This window comes from Hyperolius riggenbachi, chromosome 11 (assembly GCF_040937935.1).
Source record: "Hyperolius riggenbachi isolate aHypRig1 chromosome 11, aHypRig1.pri, whole genome shotgun sequence".
Classification (NCBI taxonomy): Eukaryota; Metazoa; Chordata; class Amphibia; order Anura; family Hyperoliidae; genus Hyperolius; species Hyperolius riggenbachi.
Genome location: NC_090656.1, coordinates 117,942,535 through 117,965,971, shown reverse-complemented (window position 1 = coordinate 117,965,971; position 23,437 = coordinate 117,942,535). Strand labels below are relative to the sequence as shown.

The following is a 23,437-nucleotide window of genomic DNA, read 5'->3' as shown; positions in this document are numbered from 1 at the left end:
TATAGAAAAAGAAGATATAGATGAAGATGATGAAGATGAAGAAGATGATGAAGATGAAGAAGAAGATGAAGATGAAGAAGAAGATGAAGAAGATGAAGAAGAAGATGAAGAAGAAGAAGAAGAAGATGAAGAAGAAGATGAAGAAGATGAAGAAGAAGATGAAGAAGATGAAGAAGAAGATGAAGAAGATGAAGAAGAAGATGAAGAAGATGAAGAAGAAGATGAAGAAGAAGATGAAGAAGATGAAGAAGATGAAGAAGAAGATGAAGAAGATGAAGAAGAAGAAGATGAAGAAGATGATGAAGAAGAAGAAGATATAGAAGAAGAAGAAGATATAGAAGAAGAAGAAGAAGATATAGAAGAAGAAGAAGAAGATATAGAAGAAGAAGAAGAAGAAGAAGGAGGAGGAGGAGGAGGAGGAGGAGGAGGAGGAGGAGGAGAAGAAGTATACAGTACTGAACAGAATTTTGGACACAACTTCTCTTTCCACCTTTTTTTTTTTTTTTTAAAGGAACATCCCCACATAATCACTTGCTGTTGTTACTTGGAAAAAAAGATGTTTCTTGCATCATTCACCCCCAAAACAAGTGTTGGAAGCTATTTAAGGCCAATTCGAATAGTCAGCTCGAATAATGAGCTTGAATACTGACTCGAATAGTGAGCTCGAATTTCGAGGTCGAATCGAATAGTAAAAAATATTCGACTCGAATATTCGACCGACCTCGAATAATTTACTATTCGAATTCGACCTAACTCGAATAATAAAAAGGGGTATCCGAGCATCCCTGCTTGTCTCTACGTGGGTGCTGCTTTTTTCTCTTTTTGGAGTTTTTGGTGGCAGATAGTACAGATGACATCGCTGTAATCTGAGGCAGAGACACAAAAAAAAAAATGCCACACTGTTGAGCTCTGGGATAATGGCATTTTGGTGGTGGCGGCAGCAGCTGGTGTTGAAGGGCATGTTGGCTGGCTGACCCTGGGTGGCAATAGATGCCGTCGGACACTGCCACGAGCTGTTTGATTCAACTCTTAAGTATTCGGCTGGGACACCCATCGCATATGCTTGAGGAAGAAGAGGCAGTTCTGCCTCTTCCTCCTCAAGCATATGCGATGGGTGTCCCAGCCGAATACTTAAGAGTTGAATTGTGAGGACCCGTGGGGGTGTAGAGAGGACATCGTGGAGATACATCAGAACGGCCCCGGGTCCTGGCCAGACCGTGGCTTAGAGGAAGGATCGAGGGCAGGCCACATACACGCTTGTTTTAAAGAAACCTCAATGTAAGTGCAATACTTTATTGCATATTTCATTAAAAAGAAGTTAATGCACTATTAGAGCGCTTCTTTTTCTTTTTTCACTATCTTCAGCATCTGGATCTGGAACCACCCAGTGAGAAGCAGCTCCATAGTGCCCCAACAAAGGATATCACCTTCTATGTGTACACATTTTTTAAGTTTAGTGAGATAGTGCAGAGTAATATACTTTTGACTTTGCTTACATCAACTAGTCTCCTCCTCCTCACTGTCTCCCCCTCTGAACTGTCCCCCTGTTCATCTTGTCTTATGGGCACCCACGTGGCATCCATGCACACATCATCATCATTATCCATAGCTTTGCTTGTATCAGACACTTCTAAAACTGCACCAACCACAGGTAGTTCATCATCATCCTCACACCTTACGTTGTCCATGTGTGTAGTGATGCCTAACTCAGAAATATGTTGGTGTAACATCCTTAGTGCATTCGTCTTGTAACAATAATGGCTGTAGTAAAGTCACCAAAAACATGTGTGAATAACCCCTGCAACACTTGATGTGTAGTGGCTGTAGGAGTGGTGGTGGCTTCCCACCACCAGGGTCCACAGAATTATGCACTGCTGCTATGCGCCACTAGCTATTACGTCACTATAATAGCTTTATTTTCTTATAAAAAAAATAAATACATTCTGAGGTGTCTAGGTTGAAAACTGTGCTGTCCCAATTGTGTATTGGACACAATGTGAACAATCGTGTTTGAACAGCACCCCAGTTGTCTTCAAGGTCGATGTGCCAGACTAATGGAGATAGAGCACTCCTATTTCCCAAGTCATATCAACGGCTGTAGTCGGCACCATCTGTTATAGACTCTTTTATTGTCAATTAAAAAGACACATGACAGCGAAATAGCAACGTTTCGGAGGACAACCTCCTTTCTCAAGCTCTATCAGTGTCTGCAATACATACATTTCACATTTCTTTATATAGCTACTAAGATGGAGAACTAACCAATCATATGTCCACTTCGCCCTGTGGCGACCAATCCCCGTCCACCTGAACCCGCGGACTTGATGGGGAACTTCTTACCAAAACTCAAATGGACATGCGTACAGATGGACGCGTCATCCTACGCAGCAGGGCGGAGATTCACGTGACCCGGAGCCGTGAACACCAAACCGCCGACCAGTCATATGGAGGCAGCAGATGACATCACCCACTGGTCACGCCTACCGAGTGAAGCGGACCAGATGGGGAACTGCCTCACATATGGCCAAAATGTGGCCTCCTACTGGATTGACGTCTACAACCACGTGAGCGAAGATGTTCACCGCTCACGTGTGTTGTCGGCGTAAATAGCAACCAGGGACGCTTTCCGCCCCGCTGCATAGTAACAGAGCGCGCCATGTCGAGCAACTCATGCAGCAAGACGCTGCACTGTCAAAACATAAATAAACAGTACCAATCAATGTGGAGAGCACTAATAAATAACATTGTCTGAACGAGTCTCCCAATATTAATCTTATATACAAAAGTTAAACTATGTCCTAAGGTCCTATAGGAGTGGTGTCATATCATATTCTCTATTCAGACCCCTAGGGGATAGAGTATCTAACATAGAGTATAGAGTATCTTAAGTCTGTCACCCCCCCGTCTCAATGGCTTAATGTGTTCTAGAACTTGAAACCTAAGTTGGTTAACCAAATGTTTTGCCTGTACAAAATGAGAAGGGACAGCTAATTCTAGTGCTGGTTTTCTAATGGTAACATTCGGTTAACCAACTTAGGTTTCAAGTTCTAGAACACATTAAGCCATTGAGACGGGGGGGTGACAGACTTAAGAAACTACTGTATTGTGAGTCCAAATGGATACGTATGTTAGATACTCTATCCCCTAGGGGTCTGAATAGAGAATATGATATGACACCACTCCTATAGGACCTTAGGACATAGTTTAACTTTTGTATATAAGATTAATATTGGGAGACTCGTTCAGACAATGTTATTTATTAGTGCTCTCCACATTGATTGGTACTGTTTATTTATGTTTTGACAGTGCAGCGTCTTGCTGCATGAGTTGCTCGACATGGCGCGCTCTGTTACTATGCAGCGGGGCGGAAAGCGTCCCTGGTTGCTATTTACGCCGACAACACACGTGAGCGGTGAACATCTTCGCTCACGTGGTTGTAGACGTCAGTCCAGTAGGAGGCCACATTTTGGCCATATGTGAGGCAGTTCCCCATCTGGTCCGCTTCACTCGGTAGGCGTGACCAGTGGGTGATGTCATCTGCTGCCTCCATATGACTGGTCGGCGGTTTGGTGTTCACGGCTCCGGGTCACGTGAATCTCCGCCCTGCTGCGTAGGATGACGCGTCCATCTGTACGCATGTCCATTTGAGTTTTGGTAAGAAGTTCCCCATCAAGTCCGCGGGTTCAGGTGGACGGGGATTGGTCGCCACAGGGCGAAGTGGACATATGATTGGTTAGTTCTCCATCTTAGTAGCTATATAAAGAAATGTGAAATGTATGTATTGCAGACACTGATAGAGCTTGAGAAAGGAGGTTGTCCTCCGAAACGTTGCTATTTCGCTGTCATGTGTCTTTTTAATTGACAATAAAAGAGTCTATAACAGATGGTGCCGACTACAGCCGTTGATATGACTTGGGAAATAGGAGTGCTCTATCTCCATTAGTCTGGCACATCGACCTTGAAGACAACTGGGGTGCTGTTCAAACACGATTGTGCAAGATTTCAGCACAGGACTTGCACCCAGTTTCCACGATGGAGAATTTACAGATGGACGAGCTCATCTTCTCTTATACACCTGAGGACACGGCAAGGATCATGGCCCAGGTCACTACAGAGGTTACATATTTATCTACAGTGGATGACAAATCTGTGAAGAGACAACTAGAAAAAGTGTCTAAAATGAAGATCTCATTGGAATTACATGCTGCCACACTAGCAGAATACCATAGGAACAAAAGGATCCCTAGGGGCCTACGTTCCCACGTCAGTCCACTACTGTTCCCTACTGATACTGGCTTTTGCCACACATGGTCATTGATCTGGAACAAAGCCTCATTTGACTCGATGACGTTAACAATTGATAGAATTATGATGGAAATACCGAAATTGGATAAACAAATCAGTGATTTGAAACAGAGATTATTTGATAATACTCCCACGGATGAATATGCGAAATATGTGGTGGACCTTGGCAACACCCTGGAAGTACATAAGAAACAGATTCAGAACATAAAACGAGAAAAATTCCAGAGGGACGCCTTAGACTATACGACAGGTTATGTCTACCAATGGCAGAGACCTGGACCTCAGAGAAGGAGGATAGTAAAAACAAAACCATATGAATACCGTCAAAGGGGACAGAAAGGTGAATCTACTGATTTTTTGGAACAGACCACGTCATCAGACAATGTGTCCAGCGAAGACATCGTCGAGGGGGCAGGCGGTGGAAACATAAAAGAACGCCTGAGACCACGATCCAGACAGCCCAGAGCAAACAGCCAGAGAGCAACTCAGTCGAAACCATAGTGGTAAACATATCGGTGAAACATCTTACCTTTTCTCAACAGTCTCTTCTGGAAAAAGGACTATCATTTGCACCTACTCATTGGCCTAACCGGGTTGATCTTGACATAGACCTGCATAGATTTTTTAGAGCGATCCGTTTGAAATATTTTTTTAGCCAACCTCAGGAGAGAGTGTTTTTTCAACACCAAAATTTTGAAAAAGACCAGCTTAAACTCAAGGACACCAAGCTATTTGTGAAAAGCAAATTTAACCCTCCCTCATGTCAGATCATTGACAAATTTGTGAGGAAAGTTACGGAGGAAGTGGATTGCATATTTAAAAATTCGAATTTGGGCCCTAATTGTCATATTCGACACAATTTAGATCAGGAACAACGCCAAGCACTTAAGGAACTTTGTGATGATAAATCCATTGTAATTAAACAGGCGGACAAAGGGGGAGCGGTGGTAATTATGGACAGTGATTATTACAGGAGTGAGATTGATCGATTATTATCAGATTCCACAACCTACAGAAAATTATCGGTGGACCCAACTGTAGAATTCTTTGAGAACATTAAAAGACTGGTACATCAAGCGTACTGTGAGAACGTCATAGATGACAAGTTGAAACAATATCTGATACAGGACCACCCGATCATTCCAGTTTTCTATATCTGTCCTAAAATACACAAACATAGAACCCGCCCCCCTGGCCGCCCTATAGTTGCTGGAATTAATTCCATTTTTTCCCCGCTAGCAAAATATTTAGATCAGGTTTTGAGACCTTTTGTCTTAGCAGGAAAGTCATACCTTAGGGATACGACTATGTTTTTGGAGGAAATAAGGAAAATTACAGAAATTCCAAAAGGGGCCCTACTGGTTACTATGGATGTGGAATCCCTCTACACCTCCATCCCTCACGATGGAGGTGTGGAGGCGGTTGAACACATCCTTATGTGTGCATCAGATTACTCTGTAACGCAGAGGAAATTTATATGTGGGTTGTTACAACTACTGCTAACATGTAATTATTTTCTGGTGGAAGAACAGTTTTACCTGCAGCTTAGAGGGACGGCGATGGGCTCGAACGTGGCCCCTACCTACGCAAATATTTTTATGAACGCATATGAAGAAGCATTTATATACACGAATACAATTTTTTTGAAGAATGCTATATGTTGGATGCGTTATATTGATGATGTTTTTTGTGTGTGGGTGGGGCCACGTTCGAGCTTATTGGAGTTTGTGATTGAGGTGGAGGCACAGTGTCCAAGCATTAAATTGACTGTCCATGACAGTGAGGTAGAAGTCAGCTATCTTGATGTACTGGTTAGGCTACATGAGGGTAAATTGACCACTGACATTTACGTCAAACCGACTGACATGAATTCGACTTTGTCATTTGACAGTTTCCATCCCCCTGGTACTAAGCTATCTATCCCAGGGAGTCAGTTCCAAAGGGTGAAACGTATAGTTAATGATGACAATATATGCCAGGATAGGTTGGATGAAATGCAACTTAAATTTAGAAAGAGACAATACCCCCAATCATTATTGGATTGGGCGAGACAACAGGTTGATGAAAATGATAGAACAGACAGGACTAATCGAAGGAGGGGACAGAACAAGAGAATTCCATTTGTCAGTCAGTATAATGTAGCCAGTGAAGGTATAGCGAGGGTTATACGAAAAAACTGGCATCTGTTGAGGGATAATTTCCCTCAAATTGATGAATTCCAGACAGTTCCACTTATGTCCTATAGAAGAGCACCAACACTAAAGGATAAATTAGTCCATGCAGACTTGGGTCCCACTAACAAAAATGTCTATAGATCCACCAGACCCAATGGCACATATCCTTGCTTAGGATGTGTACATTGTAATAGTGTGATTAAAGGTAGTTATGTTACCCATCCCCATAGTGGTAAAAAATTCTTTATTAAGGGTCAATATGACAGTAACACTAAATATGTAGTCTATGCCCTAAAATGTCCGTGTGGTCTGTTATATATTGGACAGACCACACAGAGACTAAAAGATAGGATTTCAGCACATAAAAGTACCATTAGAAAACCAGCACTAGAATTAGCTGTCCCTTCTCATTTTGTACAGGCAAAACATTTGGTTAACCAACTTAGGTCTCAAGTTCTAGAACACATTAAGCCATTGAGACGGGGGGGTGACAGACTTAAGAAACTACTGTATTGTGAGTCCAAATGGATACGTATGTTAGATACTCTATCCCCTAGGGGTCTGAATAGAGAATATGATATGACACCACTCCTATAGGACCTTAGGACATAGTTTAACTTTTGTATATAAGATTAATATTGGGAGACTCGTTCAGACAATGTTATTTATTAGTGCTCTCCACATTGATTGGTACTGTTTATTTATGTTTTGACAGTGCAGCGTCTTGCTGCATGAGTTGCTCGACATGGCGCGCTCTGTTACTATGCAGCGGGGCGGAAAGCGTCCCTGGTTGCTATTTACGCCGACAACACACGTGAGCGGTGAACATCTTCGCTCACGTGGTTGTAGACGTCAGTCCAGTAGGAGGCCACATTTTGGCCATATGTGAGGCAGTTCCCCATCTGGTCCGCTTCACTCGGTAGGCGTGACCAGTGGGTGATGTCATCTGCTGCCTCCATATGACTGGTCGGCGGTTTGGTTATTCACGGCTCCGGGTCACGTGAATCTCCGCCCTGCTGCGTAGGATGACGCGTCCATCTGTACGCATGTCCATTTGAGTTTTGGTAAGAAGTTCCCCATCAAGTCCGCGGGTTCAGGTGGACGGGGATTGGTCGCCACAGGGCGAAGTGGACATATGATTGGTTAGTTCTCCATCTTAGTAGCTATATAAAGAAATGTGAAATGTATGTATTGCAGACACTGATAGAGCTTGAGAAAGGAGGTTGTCCTCCGAAACGTTGCTATTTCGCTGTCATGTGTCTTTTTAATTGACAATAAAAGAGTCTATAACAGATGGTGCCGACTACAGCCGTTGATATTGGACACAATGTGGGCTTCCCGACCGCTGTCCAGAACCTCTTGCTATATGGTGTTTATTACAGCCGTGGTACCACCGCTAGGTGCCATGGCCTGCTACATTGTATGCTGCCACACGTTACTCCTCCTGCTGCTGCTGCTAATTTAACCTCCTGCTGTCTGTGCTCCCACCGCCAGGGTTCACAGAATTATGCGCTGCTTCCCTGCGCCACTAGCTATTACGCCACTACAATAGCTTTATTTTCTTGTAAAAAAAAATTCTGAGGTGTCTGGGTTGAAAACTGTGCTGTCCCAATTGTGTATTGGACACAATGTGGGCTTCACGACTGCTGTCCGGAACCTTCTGCTGTATGGTTTTTATTACAGCCGTGGTACCACCGTTAAGTGCCATGGCCTACTACATTGTATGCTGCCACACATTACTCTCCTCCTCCTCCGGCTGCTGCTTTAACCTCCTACTGCCTGTGCTCCCACTGCCAGGGTCCACAGAATTATGCGCTGCTGCCATGCGCCACTAGCTATTACGCCACTACAATAGCTTTAATTTTGTGTAAAATAAAATCTGAGGTGTCTGGGTTGAAAACTGTGCTCTCCCAATTGTGTATTGGACACGATTTGGGCTTCATGACCGCTGTCCGGAACTTCTTGCTGTATGGTGTTTATTACAGCCATGGTACCACCGCTAGGTGCCATGGCCTATTACATTGTATGCTGCCATACGTTACTCCTCCTCCTCCTGCTACTACTTTAACCTTCTGCTGTCTGTGCTCCCACCACCAGGGTTCACAGAATTATGCGCTGCTGCCATGCGCCACTAGCTATTATGCCATTACAATAGCTTTATTTTCTTGTAAAAAAAATTCTGAGGTGTCTGGGTTGAAAACTGTGCTGTCCAAATTGTGTATTGGACACAATGTGGGCTTCACGACTGCTGTCCAAAACCTCCTGCTTTATGGTGTTTATTACAGCCGTGGTACCAACGCTAGGTGCCATGGCCTGTTACATTGAATGCTGCCACATGTCACTCATCCTCCTCCTCCTGCTGCTGCTTTAGCCTCCTACTGCCTGTGCTCCCACCGCCAGGGTCCACAGAATAAGGTGCTGCATGCCACCACTAGCTATTACACCACAAATTTAGCTATGCTGTTCAAGAAAAAATTTAAAACAATTCTGTAAGGGAAGTTGGGTACAAGAGGAAGAATAAGAACAAACAAATAAAGAAGAAGATGGAGAAGAAGAAGAAGAAAAAAAACAGGTGGTGAAAAAGAACCAGGTGAAGAAGAAGAACCAAGTGAAGAAGAAGAACCAGGTGAAGAAGAAGAAGAACCAGGTGAAGAAGAAGAACCAGATGAAGAAGAAGAACCAGGTGAAGAAGAACCAGGTAAAGAGGAAGATGAAAAACCAAGTGAAGATGAACCAGATGAAGAAGAAGAACCAGGTGAAGAAGAAGAACCAGGTGGTGAAGAAGAAGATGGCGAAGATGATGGTGAGAAAGAAGATGGTGAAAAAGAAAAAGAAGACGGTGAAGAAAAAGATGAAGAGAAGAAAAAGAAGAAGGTGAAGACGGTGAAGAAGAATAAACAAACATATACAGAAAAAACATTTTCCTTTATTTTTTTTTATTACACCTGCACATATATTTAATTGTGGTTTTCCTTTAAAAAAAAACATGATGCTTTAAGGCCAATCGTGGTTATGACTCGTGATCCGGATTCAATTCGTAATCACAACTTGAATGCGAACTCGAATCATATTCTATGGTCGTGATCACGTCCGAATCCGGATTTGACCCTGACCTGGATTCGATTGCACTCGAATCGAATTTGGGTTCATTTGAGCAAGGGCTGTGTACTTGAACACACACACAGAGATATCCTATAGTACTTTCAATCACAAATACAGTTGCAAGCTAAGCACTGCTGATGATACACAGTATGCTGGCTTGTAATAGATAAAAGAGGATGGTAGAACTGCAAGGCCCAGCAGTGACTGTGGCCTGGCTTGGAAGCATGGTGTAACCCACACAGACTATTATCAAAAGCAGATACAGTTGAAAGCTAAAAGCTAAGCACAGCTTATGATAGACGGTGTGCTGGCTTGCTTGCAATAGTTAGAAGAGTAGAGTAGAACTACAAGGGCCAGAAACTGACTGTGGCCTGTATGCAGTGTGTAACCCTCTCAGACAGATATCAATATCAGATACAGTAGCAAGGTAAGCACAGCTTATGATAGGCCGTGTGTTGGCTTGCTTGCAATATAGATAGAAGCGTATAATAGAACTACACAGCCCAGCAATGACTGTGTGCAGTGTGACCAGTGTCTCACACACACACAAAAAAAAAAACCAAATAGAACAATATGAGCCCTCAGAAGGGCTTTTGATTTGGGGTGCTTTCAGGAATCATCTATAAACAGAAGTGCCTAGCTAACTGTCCCTGTCTCTGCAGCAATGTCTCTCCTTTCCAATCACTATAGCAGTAGCACCAGACTGAGAAAATGGCCGGCGCTGCTGCGTTTTTATAGGGGGGGACGGGGGTCCGTGGGTGAGTGCAGTCTGATTAGCTGCCATGCGCCTGCTGACTGTAGGGGGTGAAATTTTAGCTCAATGACGAGGTATAGGGGGCGGATCGAACCGCCCTATTAGTTCGCTACCCGCCACAAATGTGAACAGCTGATGTTCGCCAGGGACTGTCGCCGGCAAACCGTTCGGCCCATCTCTAATAATCATTTATCAACAAAAAAATTAATAGTCATTTTTAACTTTTGGAGGATTGCCTGGTTATCATCCTTATTACCGTACTTATTTACCAGATACAAATAAATAATTGATTTTTTATTTCATGCCCGACAGTTACACTTTCATGGTACAGCAAGCTCAGTGATCAGGACCTCAAAAACTATTAGCCAAGGCTTTGAGACATCTCATCGCCAGATACTAGGACTGCTCAGGAAAATCTGTACTTCTTCATACTTTTCAAAAACAACACCATCATATTTTTAAATCACATCCTACTGGTTGATAAAAGATATATGTTTGCTCTGTGTTACCTGGCTACAAAAATGCACTTGTTTACTTTGTTTACCTTTCATAGACTCTATATTGCCTACCCCTACCCCCACCAGACAAACTCTAATCCCTCCTATCTATCTTGCCCAACTCTTAAACTCCCACAGGCCTTAATTAATTGGCCAACCACAACTTTATTACAGTCCGATAAAGAATCAAGCTCTCTCTGTTCCCCCACAGGGATTCATGCTCTACTTACTTTCATTTTTCAAACATGAGAGAACACCACTTCTTTTACCACAGTCACCCTAAGCTCTTCCCTCCCTTGCCTGACCTCTAGGTTTAGGAGCTCCTACTTGTCTTCTTTCAACCTTAACCTACTTCAGTTGTTTTGTCAAAGCAATTGCACAATTTTGAATTCTATTCTCAGATGTGTCTGAACACATCTCTTGTCAGGAACAATACATTCTCAACTAAACCAGAAAAATGTGAAAGGAAAGTGTAGATACATTCTGTCCATGACTTGCAAGAGACAGTGGGTCAAGCAACACAACAACAATCCTAAACACACAAGTTGTTGTATCAAAGTATGGTTAAACAAAAATAAAGTGACACTTCTGGAATGGCCAAGTAAAACATCCTGACCGAAGGGCTCTTTTTTTACTACCAGCGTTTTGCAATCCAATCCCAATCGCTAGTGGATCACAAAACTCTAGGTACAGTAAGAATTAATGGAAACCGCAGTAACCATTTCCATTAGTGCAATCCATTTGTGACACATTTTTTTTAAGAGCGAAGTTGTCAACCTGCCGCATTTTCTGTGTGATTCAGCTCCTATATTTTGTATACCCTGTACTTTGTATAGGAGCGCAAGGAAATCACATAGCAATCACACCACTATGTGATTTTACTAGAACTAGCAATTTCTTGCTCATTTCTTTTCCTGACAAAACCACAAATGCACTGTACAACCAATCAATCACAGCTCAATCGCAATGGATGGAAATTGTGGTGGAATGTGGTGGAAATTGGGATAAAAAGCAATCACATCGCTTTTCTAATTGGAAACAAGACCGAAATCCAACTAGAATGTTGTGGAGAGACCTAAAACAAGCGGCACTGGTGAGGAAACAGGCAACGTCCAAAAGATGAGACAACGTGTGGGAATGATCAACAGTTACCACAAATGTTAAATTATTGCTGCACAAAGGGATCATATAGTTTGGCCACATGTGGATGTGTTATTGGTTAATATGTATTTTTCCCAATAAATACATGAATAAATATACATACATATAGTTTTAATTTTTTTAACTGGGCTTTCTTCATGTACTTTGAGGACTTGAATGAAAATCAGATGATGTTCTAGATCAGGGTTTCTCAACTCAATCATCAAGCACCCCCAACAATGCATGTTTGTGGAAATTCTCAGAGTTAGTTAATGAGCTCTGTCAAAACACAAATTTACTCCCCTGTGAATGTTTCTGGTTTTCTCCAAAACCTGCACTGTTGGGGGTACTTAAGGACTAAATTAAGAATCCCTGGTCTAGATCACATTCATAAACAATATTGGAAATGTGGAGTGTTCTCAAACTTTCAAGCACTACTGCATATTTATTTATACATTAAATCAAGATTGATTAATAAACAATACCTCATAGTAAGGTCCTGGACTAACCACAGAATGACAATCTGAGAAAGGCTCGTGTCTGGAATTTAACTTGGAGCACCAGGACGTTGCGTATGCCTCTGTTACAGACAAAAAAATAATAATATGTTATATTTTTGTTTCTTAAGTATGCACATTTACATGACACTACCGTGAACAGTAAAACGAAACATAAACTGAGAGGAGTGACTCCATTTTGAAGATGCTACTTCTCTGTTTATTATGATCGGTGATTGTTATATATGTGAAAGTCCTTCGCTAAACAAAGTAACATAAATAAACTAATTCAAAGTGTTTGTCATGCAGCATAACAGTTTTCTCTCTCAGGCTGTTTCCCATATCCACGGACAATGGTCATTTGAGTTAAAAGGCTGAAGATACTTGACAGAGAGGGAGCCTAGCTCACTTGGTTTTCCCTTTCTTTACCAAAGCTCCTCCTTCTGCATTGTTCAGCACCACCAAACCAGTTTTGCCATTGGAAGAATGGCAACTCTCTTTCTCTTCCTGGCCGCTATCTTTCTCACCCTGAGTTCTTGGCATTACTGTTTCAGCAAGCAGATGATAGGGAAGGTGTCAAGTGATGGCTGCCTGATCATAGCTTCTTCAAAAGGATCTAAAATGCCATACACATGTTGGATCATTAGACACTGTAGGGTTAATATACCCAAGCTCCATTGAATATCTGCTTCATATAAACAATGTGGTACTCACTATAATTTCTCTGTTGCTGCAAGAGGTAAGAGGTGCTGGGCATGTATAGAGTAGAAATTCACTGTTTTGAGATGTCACAAATTAGGTGGTTTAGAGGTAGGTTGTTAATGGTATAGCATTTCTGACAAGCAAGCATCAAAAAATGAGAGCACACTTTACTGGCCTTATTTAGCACCAGCTGCAAGCCTGCACCAACCCTGCTTCTGCTTATTAGATCATGGATCCATGATCAGATACACCTGCTGCTAGCCTGCTACCAGTGGTGCTCAGCAGAACTCGAATATTCGAGTAGCTCGAATATTCGAGCTCTTTTTCAGCTATTCGAGCTCGGTATTCGAGCTCCGAATAGCTGGAGCTATTCGAATGGGCTATCCGAGTACACTCGAATAGCCCATTCACTATTCGAGCTATTCGAGCAACCCGGCGCTATTCGAGCTCGGTACCGAGCTCGAATAGCGTCATAGCCCAGATTGATGTCCTTAGAGCCAATCAGAGGGCTCCCAGGCCCTCTGACGGCAGCCAATCACAGAGGGGGACCCTGGCCAGCCCCTACCCTATAAATAGCGGCCGCCATGTTCCGTTTCTCCGTGCTTGCCTGAGACTTGTACAGAGAGAGAGTTGCTCCTTTGTGCTTTGGCTTAGCAAGAGCTCTATTGTGGTCATTTACCTAGAGTTTTTGCTCACATACACCTCCTCATATACACACCTATATTGTTGTTAGTTATTTAGACATTGTATTTTAGTTAGTAGCTTGTGTGTTACATTAGAGACAGGCAGCTGCTGCAAGCTTACAGGTTTAGGCCTCAGGGGGGCCTTGCCTCTGTGGGCAGCTGTCCTCTGTTTATTTCTCTCATCTATACCAGTATTTCTGCTGTCCTTTACTAATAGTATTGTAGTTATACTGTACTAGGAGTAGGACACTCACTGACTGTCACTGTTTATAGGCTACTAGCTAGCTCCTGCGTGTGTGCACTCACTCACTGTCTGTGTGTACACACACTCTATTTCCTTCTGATTACTGATAGATTATTGTTAGTTAGTTGTACTTACTTACTACTTACCCTTACTGTACCCGTAGGGACACTCACTGTCACTGTTCATATAGGCTACTAGCTCCTGCGTGTGCGCACTGCACTCACTGTCTGAGTGTACACACACAACACACACTCTATTTCCTTCTGATTGCTGATTGATTATCGTAATTAGTTAGTTGTACTTACTGTTACTACTTACTCTTACTGTACTAGGAGTCTAGGACACTCAGTCACTGTCCATAGGCTACTAGCTCCTGCGTGCGTGCACTCACTGTCTGAGTGTACACACACCCACACTCCATTTCCTTCTGATCGCTGATTGATTATCGTAATTAGTTAGTTGTACTTACTGTTACTACTTACTCTTACTGTACTAGGAGTCTAGGACACTCAGTCACTGTCCATAGGCTACTAGCTCCTGCGTGCGTGCACTCACTGTCTGAGTGTACACACACCACCCACACTCTATTTCCTTCTGATCGCTGATTGATTATTGTAATTAGTTAGTTCTACTTACTGTTACTACTTACTCTTACTGTACTAGGAGTCTAGGACACTCAGTCACTGTGTTCATAGGCTACTAGCTCCTGCGTGCGTGCACTCACTGTCTGAGTGTACACACACCCACACTCCATTTCCTTCTGATCGCTGATTGATTATTGTAATTAGTTAGTTCTACTTACTGTTACTACTTACTCTTACTGTACTAGGAGTCTAGGACACTCAGTCACTGTGTTCATAGGCTACTAGCTCCTGCGTGCGTGCACTCACTGTCTGAGTGTACACACACCCACACTCCATTTCCTTCTGATCGCTGATTGATTATTGTAATTAGTTAGTTCTACTTACTGTTACTACTTACTCTTACTGTACTAGGAGTCTAGGACACTCAGTCACTGTGTTCATAGGCTACTAGCTCCTGCGTGCGTGCACTCACTGTCTGAGTGTACACACACCCACACTCCATTTCCTTCTGATCGCTGATTGATTATTGTAATTAGTTAGTTCTACTTACTGTTACTACTTACTCTTACTGTACTAGGAGTCTAGGACACTCAGTCACTGTGTTCATAGGCTACTAGCTCCTGCGTGCGTGCACTCACTGTCTGAGTGTACACACACCCACACTCCATTTCCTTCTGATCGCTGATTGATTATCGTAATTAGTTAGTTGTACTTACTGTTACTACTTACTCTTACTGTACTAGGAGTCTAGGACACTCAGTCACTGTCCATAGGCTACTAGCTCCTGCGTGCGTGCACTCACTGTCTGAGTGTACACACACCACCCACACTCTATTTCCTTCTGATCGCTGATTGATTATTGTAATTAGTTAGTTCTACTTACTGTTACTACTTACTCTTACTGTACTAGGAGTCTAGGACACTCAGTCACTGTGTTCATAGGCTACTAGCTCCTGCGTGCGTGCACTCACTGTCTGAGTGTACACACACCCACACTCCATTTCCTTCTGATCGCTGATTGATTATTGTAATTAGTTAGTTCTACTTACTGTTACTACTTACTCTTACTGTACTAGGAGTCTAGGACACTCAGTCACTGTGTTCATAGGCTACTAGCTCCTGCGTGCGTGCACTCACTGTCTGAGTGTACACACACTAAATTTACTTGTGATTACTACTGATTATTGTAACTGCTAGTTGTACTTCCTGACTGTTACTACTTACTTACTGTACTAGGGGACACTCACTCAGTCACCTCACCAACCAACCCACTCCATTAAAGTACCCCACTTTTCACCCGCCCTTTTAAAAAACTTTTGTCTATACGCCCAAAACATTGAAGATGTCTGGAAGTGGCAGCCAGCGCGGTTTGGGCAAGGGGAAGGGCAGCAAGGGAATCAGGAGGAGAGGGAGCAGCATTGTGGCAAGCCGCGGCCGCGGGCGCGCCACCATGCACAGTTCCGCAGCAGCAGCAGCAGCGTCAGTGGCTAACATTCCTCCCATATCCACTGGCCGTGGACGCCTTGGGCGCCGCCCAGCAGGAGCATCTGCAACTCACGCTGCAGAGACACAGCAGCAGCAGCGTGTAGCACCTGCTCCCATTTTCCTCCAGCCGGGTCAGAAACGTCCCATTGAGGAAAAGGATGCAGACACTGTGGTGCAACTCATGACGGAGGATGAGCAGCCCGCCATCAGCTCTGCATCCGAGGCCTCCACCCTCACCACCACCACCACCACCACCACCGCCACCCCTGTTCGCAGCAGCCGCCCAGCAGGGCCTGGGGAGGAGGCCAGTTCACCATCAGTCGCCGACCTGTCACTCAGCAGTCTTTTTACCCCAGGCACCATCAGGGTATTGTCTGCTGTTGTTGGCGATTTTGAGGAGGAGATGCTGATGGGCACTTTGGGGGAGGAGGGATTGGACAGCAAGACTGTGGCGACAGTCAAGCGTCCCATCCATGCATCAGGAGAGGAGTTTGGGGGGTCATCATCCCAGCAGGACATGTTTCAGGAGGGGCATGATGATGATGACCCGGTGACAGACAGAGACTGGGTGCCACCACCTCCAGGGGATGTCGTCCTCAGCAGCTCTGAGGAGGAGGAGGAGGATGTGCTTGTGGGCCTTGCAAGGAGGCGCATCATTGCAAGCATTGGCAGCGTCCCACAGCCTGCTGGTGTCTCAGGCTCAGCAGCAGCAGCAGCAGCATCAGCCAGTACCACCACCAGCCGCACCCAAGCCCCCCCCCCCAACCACCACAGGGAGACAGGCAGCAGCGCTTCCATGCCGTAGGGGGATGTTTCTGTCACCAATCTGGCGGTTTTTCACCATGCCCACTGTGTACAGCAAGTACGCCACTTGCAACCACTGTCAGCGGAAGTTGAGCAGAGGTGCAGACCCCTTAAAGTTCAGCACCAGCTCGCTCATCAACCACCTTGCGGCTAAACATTTCCACCAGCATGAGGAGTTCCAGAGGCTGAAGGCATCTGGTGCCGGCAGTGGCACCACACCCATCACTGCACAGCCTTCAGCAGCAGCAGCAGCAACAGCAGCCACCCGCCCTCCTGCTCCTCCAGCAGCACCAGCAGGAGTGCGGAAACGCACTGCTCCTCCCCCCTCTGCAACTCCTGCCGCCGACACTGAGGCCTGTTCTGGCAGCCAGTCCTCAGTGGCCTCCTCTGCTGTTTCTGCTGATTCCCGTGTCAGCAAAAGGCCACGCCAGAGCCTTTTGAGCGAGTCCTTCCAGGGGGTGGTTAGGGCTCTGCCTCCCAGCAGCCGTCGCGTGCGGCAGCTGAACGGCTTGCTGGCACGGGCCATGTGCTCCCAACTCCTGCCGTACACGCTCGTGCAGGAGGGGAGCGACATTCGTGCGCTGCTTGCTTGCGCAGCCCCAGACTGGCAGCTCCCCAGCAGACACTTCTTTGCCCGCAAGGCCATTCCTGCACTGCACCGCTTTGTGATGGCCAATGTGGAGCGAGGGCTGGAGCACGCCGTTGGTGAAAGGGTCCACGTCACCATTGACTCCTGGAGCAGCCGCTTCGGGACAGGCCGCTACCTGTCCTTCACTGTCCACTGGGTCAGCTTGGTGGAAGGGGGTAAGGATGGGAGAGCAGCAGCGGGCACAGCAGCAGCAGCAACACAGTGGGTGGTGCCACCCCGCAGGGTCAGGGGAACTGCAGCAGGTTCCTCCGATCCTCTGCCATCCTCCGGCACACCTGGCCAAACCCCCCGCCTCAGCAGCAGCGTGAAGGCCCGCCACTGCCAAGCGCTGCTGCACTTGGTCAGCCTTGGGAAGACCAAGCTGACGGCAACCCATGTGTTGGCCAAACTCCAGGAGCAGGAGAGGATTTGGCTGACCCCCAGAGGCCTCAGAGTCGGAGAGGTGGTGGCCGACAATGGGGCCAATCTGGTTGCCGCAATAGACAGGGGAAACCTGACCCACATCCCCTGTCTTGCCCACGTGCTGAACCTGGTGGTGCAGAAGTTCCTGCGCACCTACCAGGGGATGGGCGAACTGCTGGAAACGGCAAGGAATGTTGTGCGTCACTTCCGGCGCTCGGCTGCAGCCTGTGCGAGCCTGGAAGACGTGCAAAAGGAGCTGGATCTGCCACGCCATCGGCTGATCCTTGACGTTCCGACTCGCTGGAACTCCACCCTGGCGATGTTGGAGCGTCTGGTTGAACAGAGGCACGCTGTCAACCAGTACCTTGCCCTGGCCACTGTTTCCGCAGCTCAGAGAAGGGACAAGACCAGCAACATCCCGTCCATCGTCCCCGATGATGACTGGAGGCACATGCAGCAGGTGTGCTTTGTGCTGGCTCCCTTCCTGCAGGCCACAAACATGGTGAGCAGGGACCATGCTATGGTCTGCGAGTGGGTGCCCCTGGTTTCTCTGCTGAACAGGGCCCTCGATGCTTTGCTGGAACAGGGAGCGGCAGCCTTGGACCAGCAGGAGCGGCAACCAGCTGCGCAGTCCACCTCTGAGGGGGAGGAGGAGGAGGACTTGGTGGAGGTCCCTGACCTGGCTGCTGATGAGGGGGATCAGCACAGCGCAGCTGAGTTGGTGCGGAGGTGGAGAGAGGATGAGGCGGCAGAGGAGGAGGATGAGGACAGCACTGACGTCGATGTGCCAGCAGACGTGGCCCGCCTCTTCCCAATGGCAGCGCACATGCTGACGTGCCTGCGCAGGGACCCCAGGGTGATCCAGATGAAGCAGAGGGAGGACATCTGGATCAGCATGATGTTGGACCCACGCCTCAAGGGGAAGTTGAGCCAGTTCCTGCCGCCTGCAGGAGGAGACCCAGCGCAACAAATAAGGAGCTTGCAGCAGGCCCTTGTTGAGCGCTTGGAGGAAGCCTTCCCCCAGCCTTCCACCCCCACTGTCCAGCAGCCAGCACAGAGGCAGCAGCAGGTGCCTGCATCCAGCAGCAGCAAGCGCCCCACAGACCTGCTGTCTCTCAGCCACGAGCTCTACAGGACTGTAGAGGCTCCGGCAGCAGTGACTAGAGAGGAGATGCATGCAGCAGCATCCTCCTCCGGTCACAGCCAGCGCCTGACCCGCATGGTGGCTGACTACATGGGGTCGTACAGCGGGCTTGACAGCGATGCCCCTGTTGATCCCATGGAGTATTGGGTCAAGCGCATGGAGATCTGGAGCGAGCTGGCGCAGTACGCCCTGGAAGTGCTGTCCTGCCCCCCTTCCAGCGTGCTGTCCGAGCGCTGCTTCAGTGCAGCTGGTGGCGTGGTCACGAGAAACGCTCACGTCTGTCTCACAAGTCTGTGGACAGACTGACGTTTCTCAAGATGAACCAGGCGTGGGTGGAAGGCGAGTTCCTGGCCCCTGTTGTCGGCGAGAGGGGGACATGAACTGGCTGCCGGAACCATCGTTAATGTGCCTTACCACCCTTTACCACCTCCTGGCTCCTGCTCACTAAGCCAGCCTGGTTCACTTTGACTATTACGTCGCCTGCAGCCACACATTTTACACCTACAGTGGGCTGCTGTGTACTGCCCTTCTGCTGTCTGTCTGTGTTTCCCACTGCCAGGGTACACAGAATTACCTTCTTCTGCTGCCACTCTGCCACCAGCTATTACGTCAAACAATAGCTATATTGGTTGCAAAACCAAAACCAAACAAACCATTAAAAAAAAAAAAGGTTTAATTTTTCTGAGGTGCCCGGGTTGAAAACTGTGTTGTCCCAGTTGTGTATTGGACACAATGTGGGCTGCACGACCGCTGTCTTGGACCTCCTGTTGTGTTTATTTACAGCCCTGGTATCACCGCTAGGTACCAGGGCTATTATGTCACGCTGCCTACCTGCTGCCACACTCACACTGCTCCTCCATACCTCCTCCTGCTGCTGCTGCTGCTGTCTGTCTGTGTTTCCCACTGCCAGGGTACACAGATGATTTACCTTCTGCTGCCACTCTGCCACCAGCTATTACGTCAAACAATAGCTGCTCGCCTACTCCTCCATTCCTCCTCCTGCTGCTGCTGTCTGTCTGTGTTTCCCACTGCCAGGGTACACAGAATTACCTTCTTCTGCTGCCACTCTGCCACCAGCTATTACGTCAAACAATAGCTATATTGGTTGTAAAACCAAAAACCAAAAAACCATAAAAAAAAAAAAAAAAAGGTTTAATTTTTCTGAGGTGCCCGGGTTGAAAACTGTGTTGTCCCAGTTGTGTATTGGACACAATGTGGGCTGCACGACCGCTGTCTGGGACCTCCTGTTGTGTTTATTTACAGCCCTGGTATCACCGCTAGGTACCAGGGCTATTATGTCACACTGCCTACCTGCTGCCACACTCACACTGCTCCTCCATACCTCCTCCTGCTGCTGCTGCTGCTGTCTGTCTGTGTTTCCCACTGCCAGGGTACACAGATGATTTACCTTCTGCTGCCACTCTGCCACCAGCTATTACGTCAAACAATAGCTGCTCGCCTACTCCTCCATTCCTCCTCCTGCTGCTGCTGTCTGTCTGTGTTTCCCACTGCCAGGGTACACAGAATTACCTTCTTCTGCTGCCACTCTGCCACCAGCTATTACGTCAAACAATAGCTATATTGGTTGTAAAACCAAAAACCAAAAAACCATAAAAAAAAAAAAAAAGGTTTAATTTTTCTGAGGTGCCCGGGTTGAAAACTGTGTTGTCCCAGTTGTGTATTGGACACAATGTGGGCTGCACGACCGCTGTCTGGGACCTCCTGTTGTGTTTATTTACAGCCCTGGTATCACCGCTAGGTACCAGGGCTATTATGTCACGCTGCCTACCTGCTGCCACACTCACACTACTCCTCCATACCTCCTCCTGCTGCTGCTGCTGCTGTCTGTCTGTGTTTCCCACTGCCAGGGTACACTACACAGATGATTTACCTTCTGCTGCCACTCTGCCACCAGCTATTACGTCAAACAATAGCTGCTCACATTACTCCTCCATTCCTCCTGCTGCTGTTGCTGTCTGTCTGTGTTTCCCACTGCCAGGGTACACAGAATTACCTTCTGCTGCCACTCTGCCACCAGCTATTACGTCAAACAATAGCTATATTGGTTGCAAAACCAAAACCAAACAAACCATTAAAAAAAAAAAAAAAGGTTTAATTTTTCTGAGGTGCCCGGGTTGAAAACTGTGTTGTCCCAGTTGTGTATTGGACACAATGTGGGCTGCACGACCGCTGTCTGGGACCTCCTGTTGTGTTTATTTACAGCCCTGGTATCACCGCTAGGTACCAGGGCTATTATGTCACGGCGAGCTGCCTGCCTCATTGACTGCCTGCTGCCACACACTCCTCCTCCTCCTCCTGCTGCTGAATTTACCTCCTGCTGTCTTTGTGTTTCCACTGCCAGGGAGCACATACAATGGCGCTTCCAACATGCGTGCGCCCACCAGCTATTTGTTACGCTCAAAAATAGCTGCATTTCTTTAAAAAAAAAATTGAAAAGAGAAATACGTGAAGAAGAAGAAGACGATATTGAAAAAGAAGATGAAGAAGAAGATGAAGAAGATGATGAAGAAGAAGATGAAAAAGAAGAAGAAGATGAAGAAGATGAAGAAGATGAAGAAGAAGAAGATGAAGAAGAAGAAGATGAAGAAGAAGAAGAAGAAGATGAAGAAGATGATGAAGAAGATGAAGAAGAAGAAGAAGAAGATGAAGAAGAAGAAGAAGAAGATGAAGAAGAAGAAGAAGAAGAAGATGAAGAAGAAGAAGAAGATGAAGAAGAAGAAGAAGAAGATGAAGAAGAAGAAGATGAAGAAGAAGAAGAAGATGAAGAAGAAGAAGATGAAGAAGATGAAGATGAAGAAGAAGAAGAAGATGAAGAAGATGAAGAAGAAGATGATGAAGAAGAAGAAGAAGATGATGAAGAAGAAGAAGAAGAAGATGATGAAGAAGAAGAAGAAGATGATGAAGAAGAAGAAGAAGAAGAAGAAGAAGACAATATAGAAGAAGAAGAAGAAGATATAGAAGAAGAAGATCTAGAAGAAGAAGAAGAAAGATAAAGAAGAAGAAGAACAAGTATATACAGTAACACTACTGAACAAAATTAAGGACACAACTTCTCTTTCCACATTTTTTTTTAAAGGAACATCCCCACATAATCACTTGCTGTTGTTACTTGGAAAAAAAGATGTTTCTTGCATCATTCACCCTCAAAACAAGTGTTGGAAGCTATTTAAGGCCAATTCGAATAGTCAGCTCGAATAGTGAGCTCGAATACCGACTCGAATAGTGAGCTCGAAGTCCGAGGTCGAATCGAATAGTAAAAATTATTCGACTCGAATATTCGACTGACCTCGAATAATTTACTATTCGAATTCGACCAAACTCGAATTTTAAAAAGGGGTATTTGAGCACCACTACCTGCTACTGATAATGTGCTGCAGTAACAGGGACAGACATGTTCTTGGTTGTGGAGAGAGGTGGCTGGGAACAATATACTATGCAATAGCACTGGACACACATTAAGGGGACTCCGAGCAGTGCGGAAACTATGGAAAGATGCATACCATTTTGAATCTCTCTTTTTCCTCTTTCCAACAATATATAAACTGCCGTCCTACGCCTTTTAGCTTTCGCTATTTTTGCGATCGAAATCGCGGCAATAAAAAATAGCGAAAACTAAAAGGCGTAGGGCGGCAGTTTATATATCGTTGGAAAGAGGAGAAAGAGGGAGAAAGAGAGCTTCAAAATGGTATGCATCTTTCCATAGTTTCTGCACTGCTCGGAGTCCCTTTAATGAAAAGGGTCTTTGTCCATTGGTCTGTTTGACATCAGCAGCAAAATTAGCAGCTATGCAACACTAGTTGATTGGACTTGCCATCTAGGAGGTAGAGAACATAGTGTACAATAGGAAGGGAAAATGGAGCTGCAGGTAACTGAAGATGGTAAGGAAAGAGAGAAAGTTGGGAAGGAAACTTTGAATGGGTGGATTTTAAGGGCTTTTTCAAAGGGCTTTTTAAAAAAAATAAAAAACTTATAAGTAGGAGCAAACCTAATGGGGTAAAGGAGAGCACTTCAAGGATTTGGGAGCAGTGCTGGAGAAGTCTTGTTGCCATGATTGGAAATAGGTTATTAGTGAGGAAGTCTTTCAAAACTCTTTGGAGAAGCAGAGAGGGCAGTTAGGGCTGGTTTTGTTTACAAGATCAGTAAGAGGGACAGGAGCAGCGGAGTTATTTAAATGCAAAGCATGGTAGATTGAATTTGATTCTGGGGTAAAATGGAGCCTGTGTAGAAAGGAGCAGCAGATTAGGAGTGGT

General features: G+C 45.7%; 1 protein-coding gene across 1 annotated transcript in view; it reads right to left on the bottom strand.

Moving 5' to 3' along the window:
• Positions 1 to 23,437, bottom strand: part of LOC137537857 (mucin-2-like) — a 350,759-nt gene that overhangs the window by 212,507 nt on the left and 114,815 nt on the right. Inside the window, exon 9 of the mRNA XM_068259807.1 lies at positions 12,458 to 12,552. Within this exon, the coding sequence (XP_068115908.1) occupies positions 12,458 to 12,552 (95 nt within the window). The remainder of the gene's footprint in view (positions 1 to 12,457; positions 12,553 to 23,437) is intronic.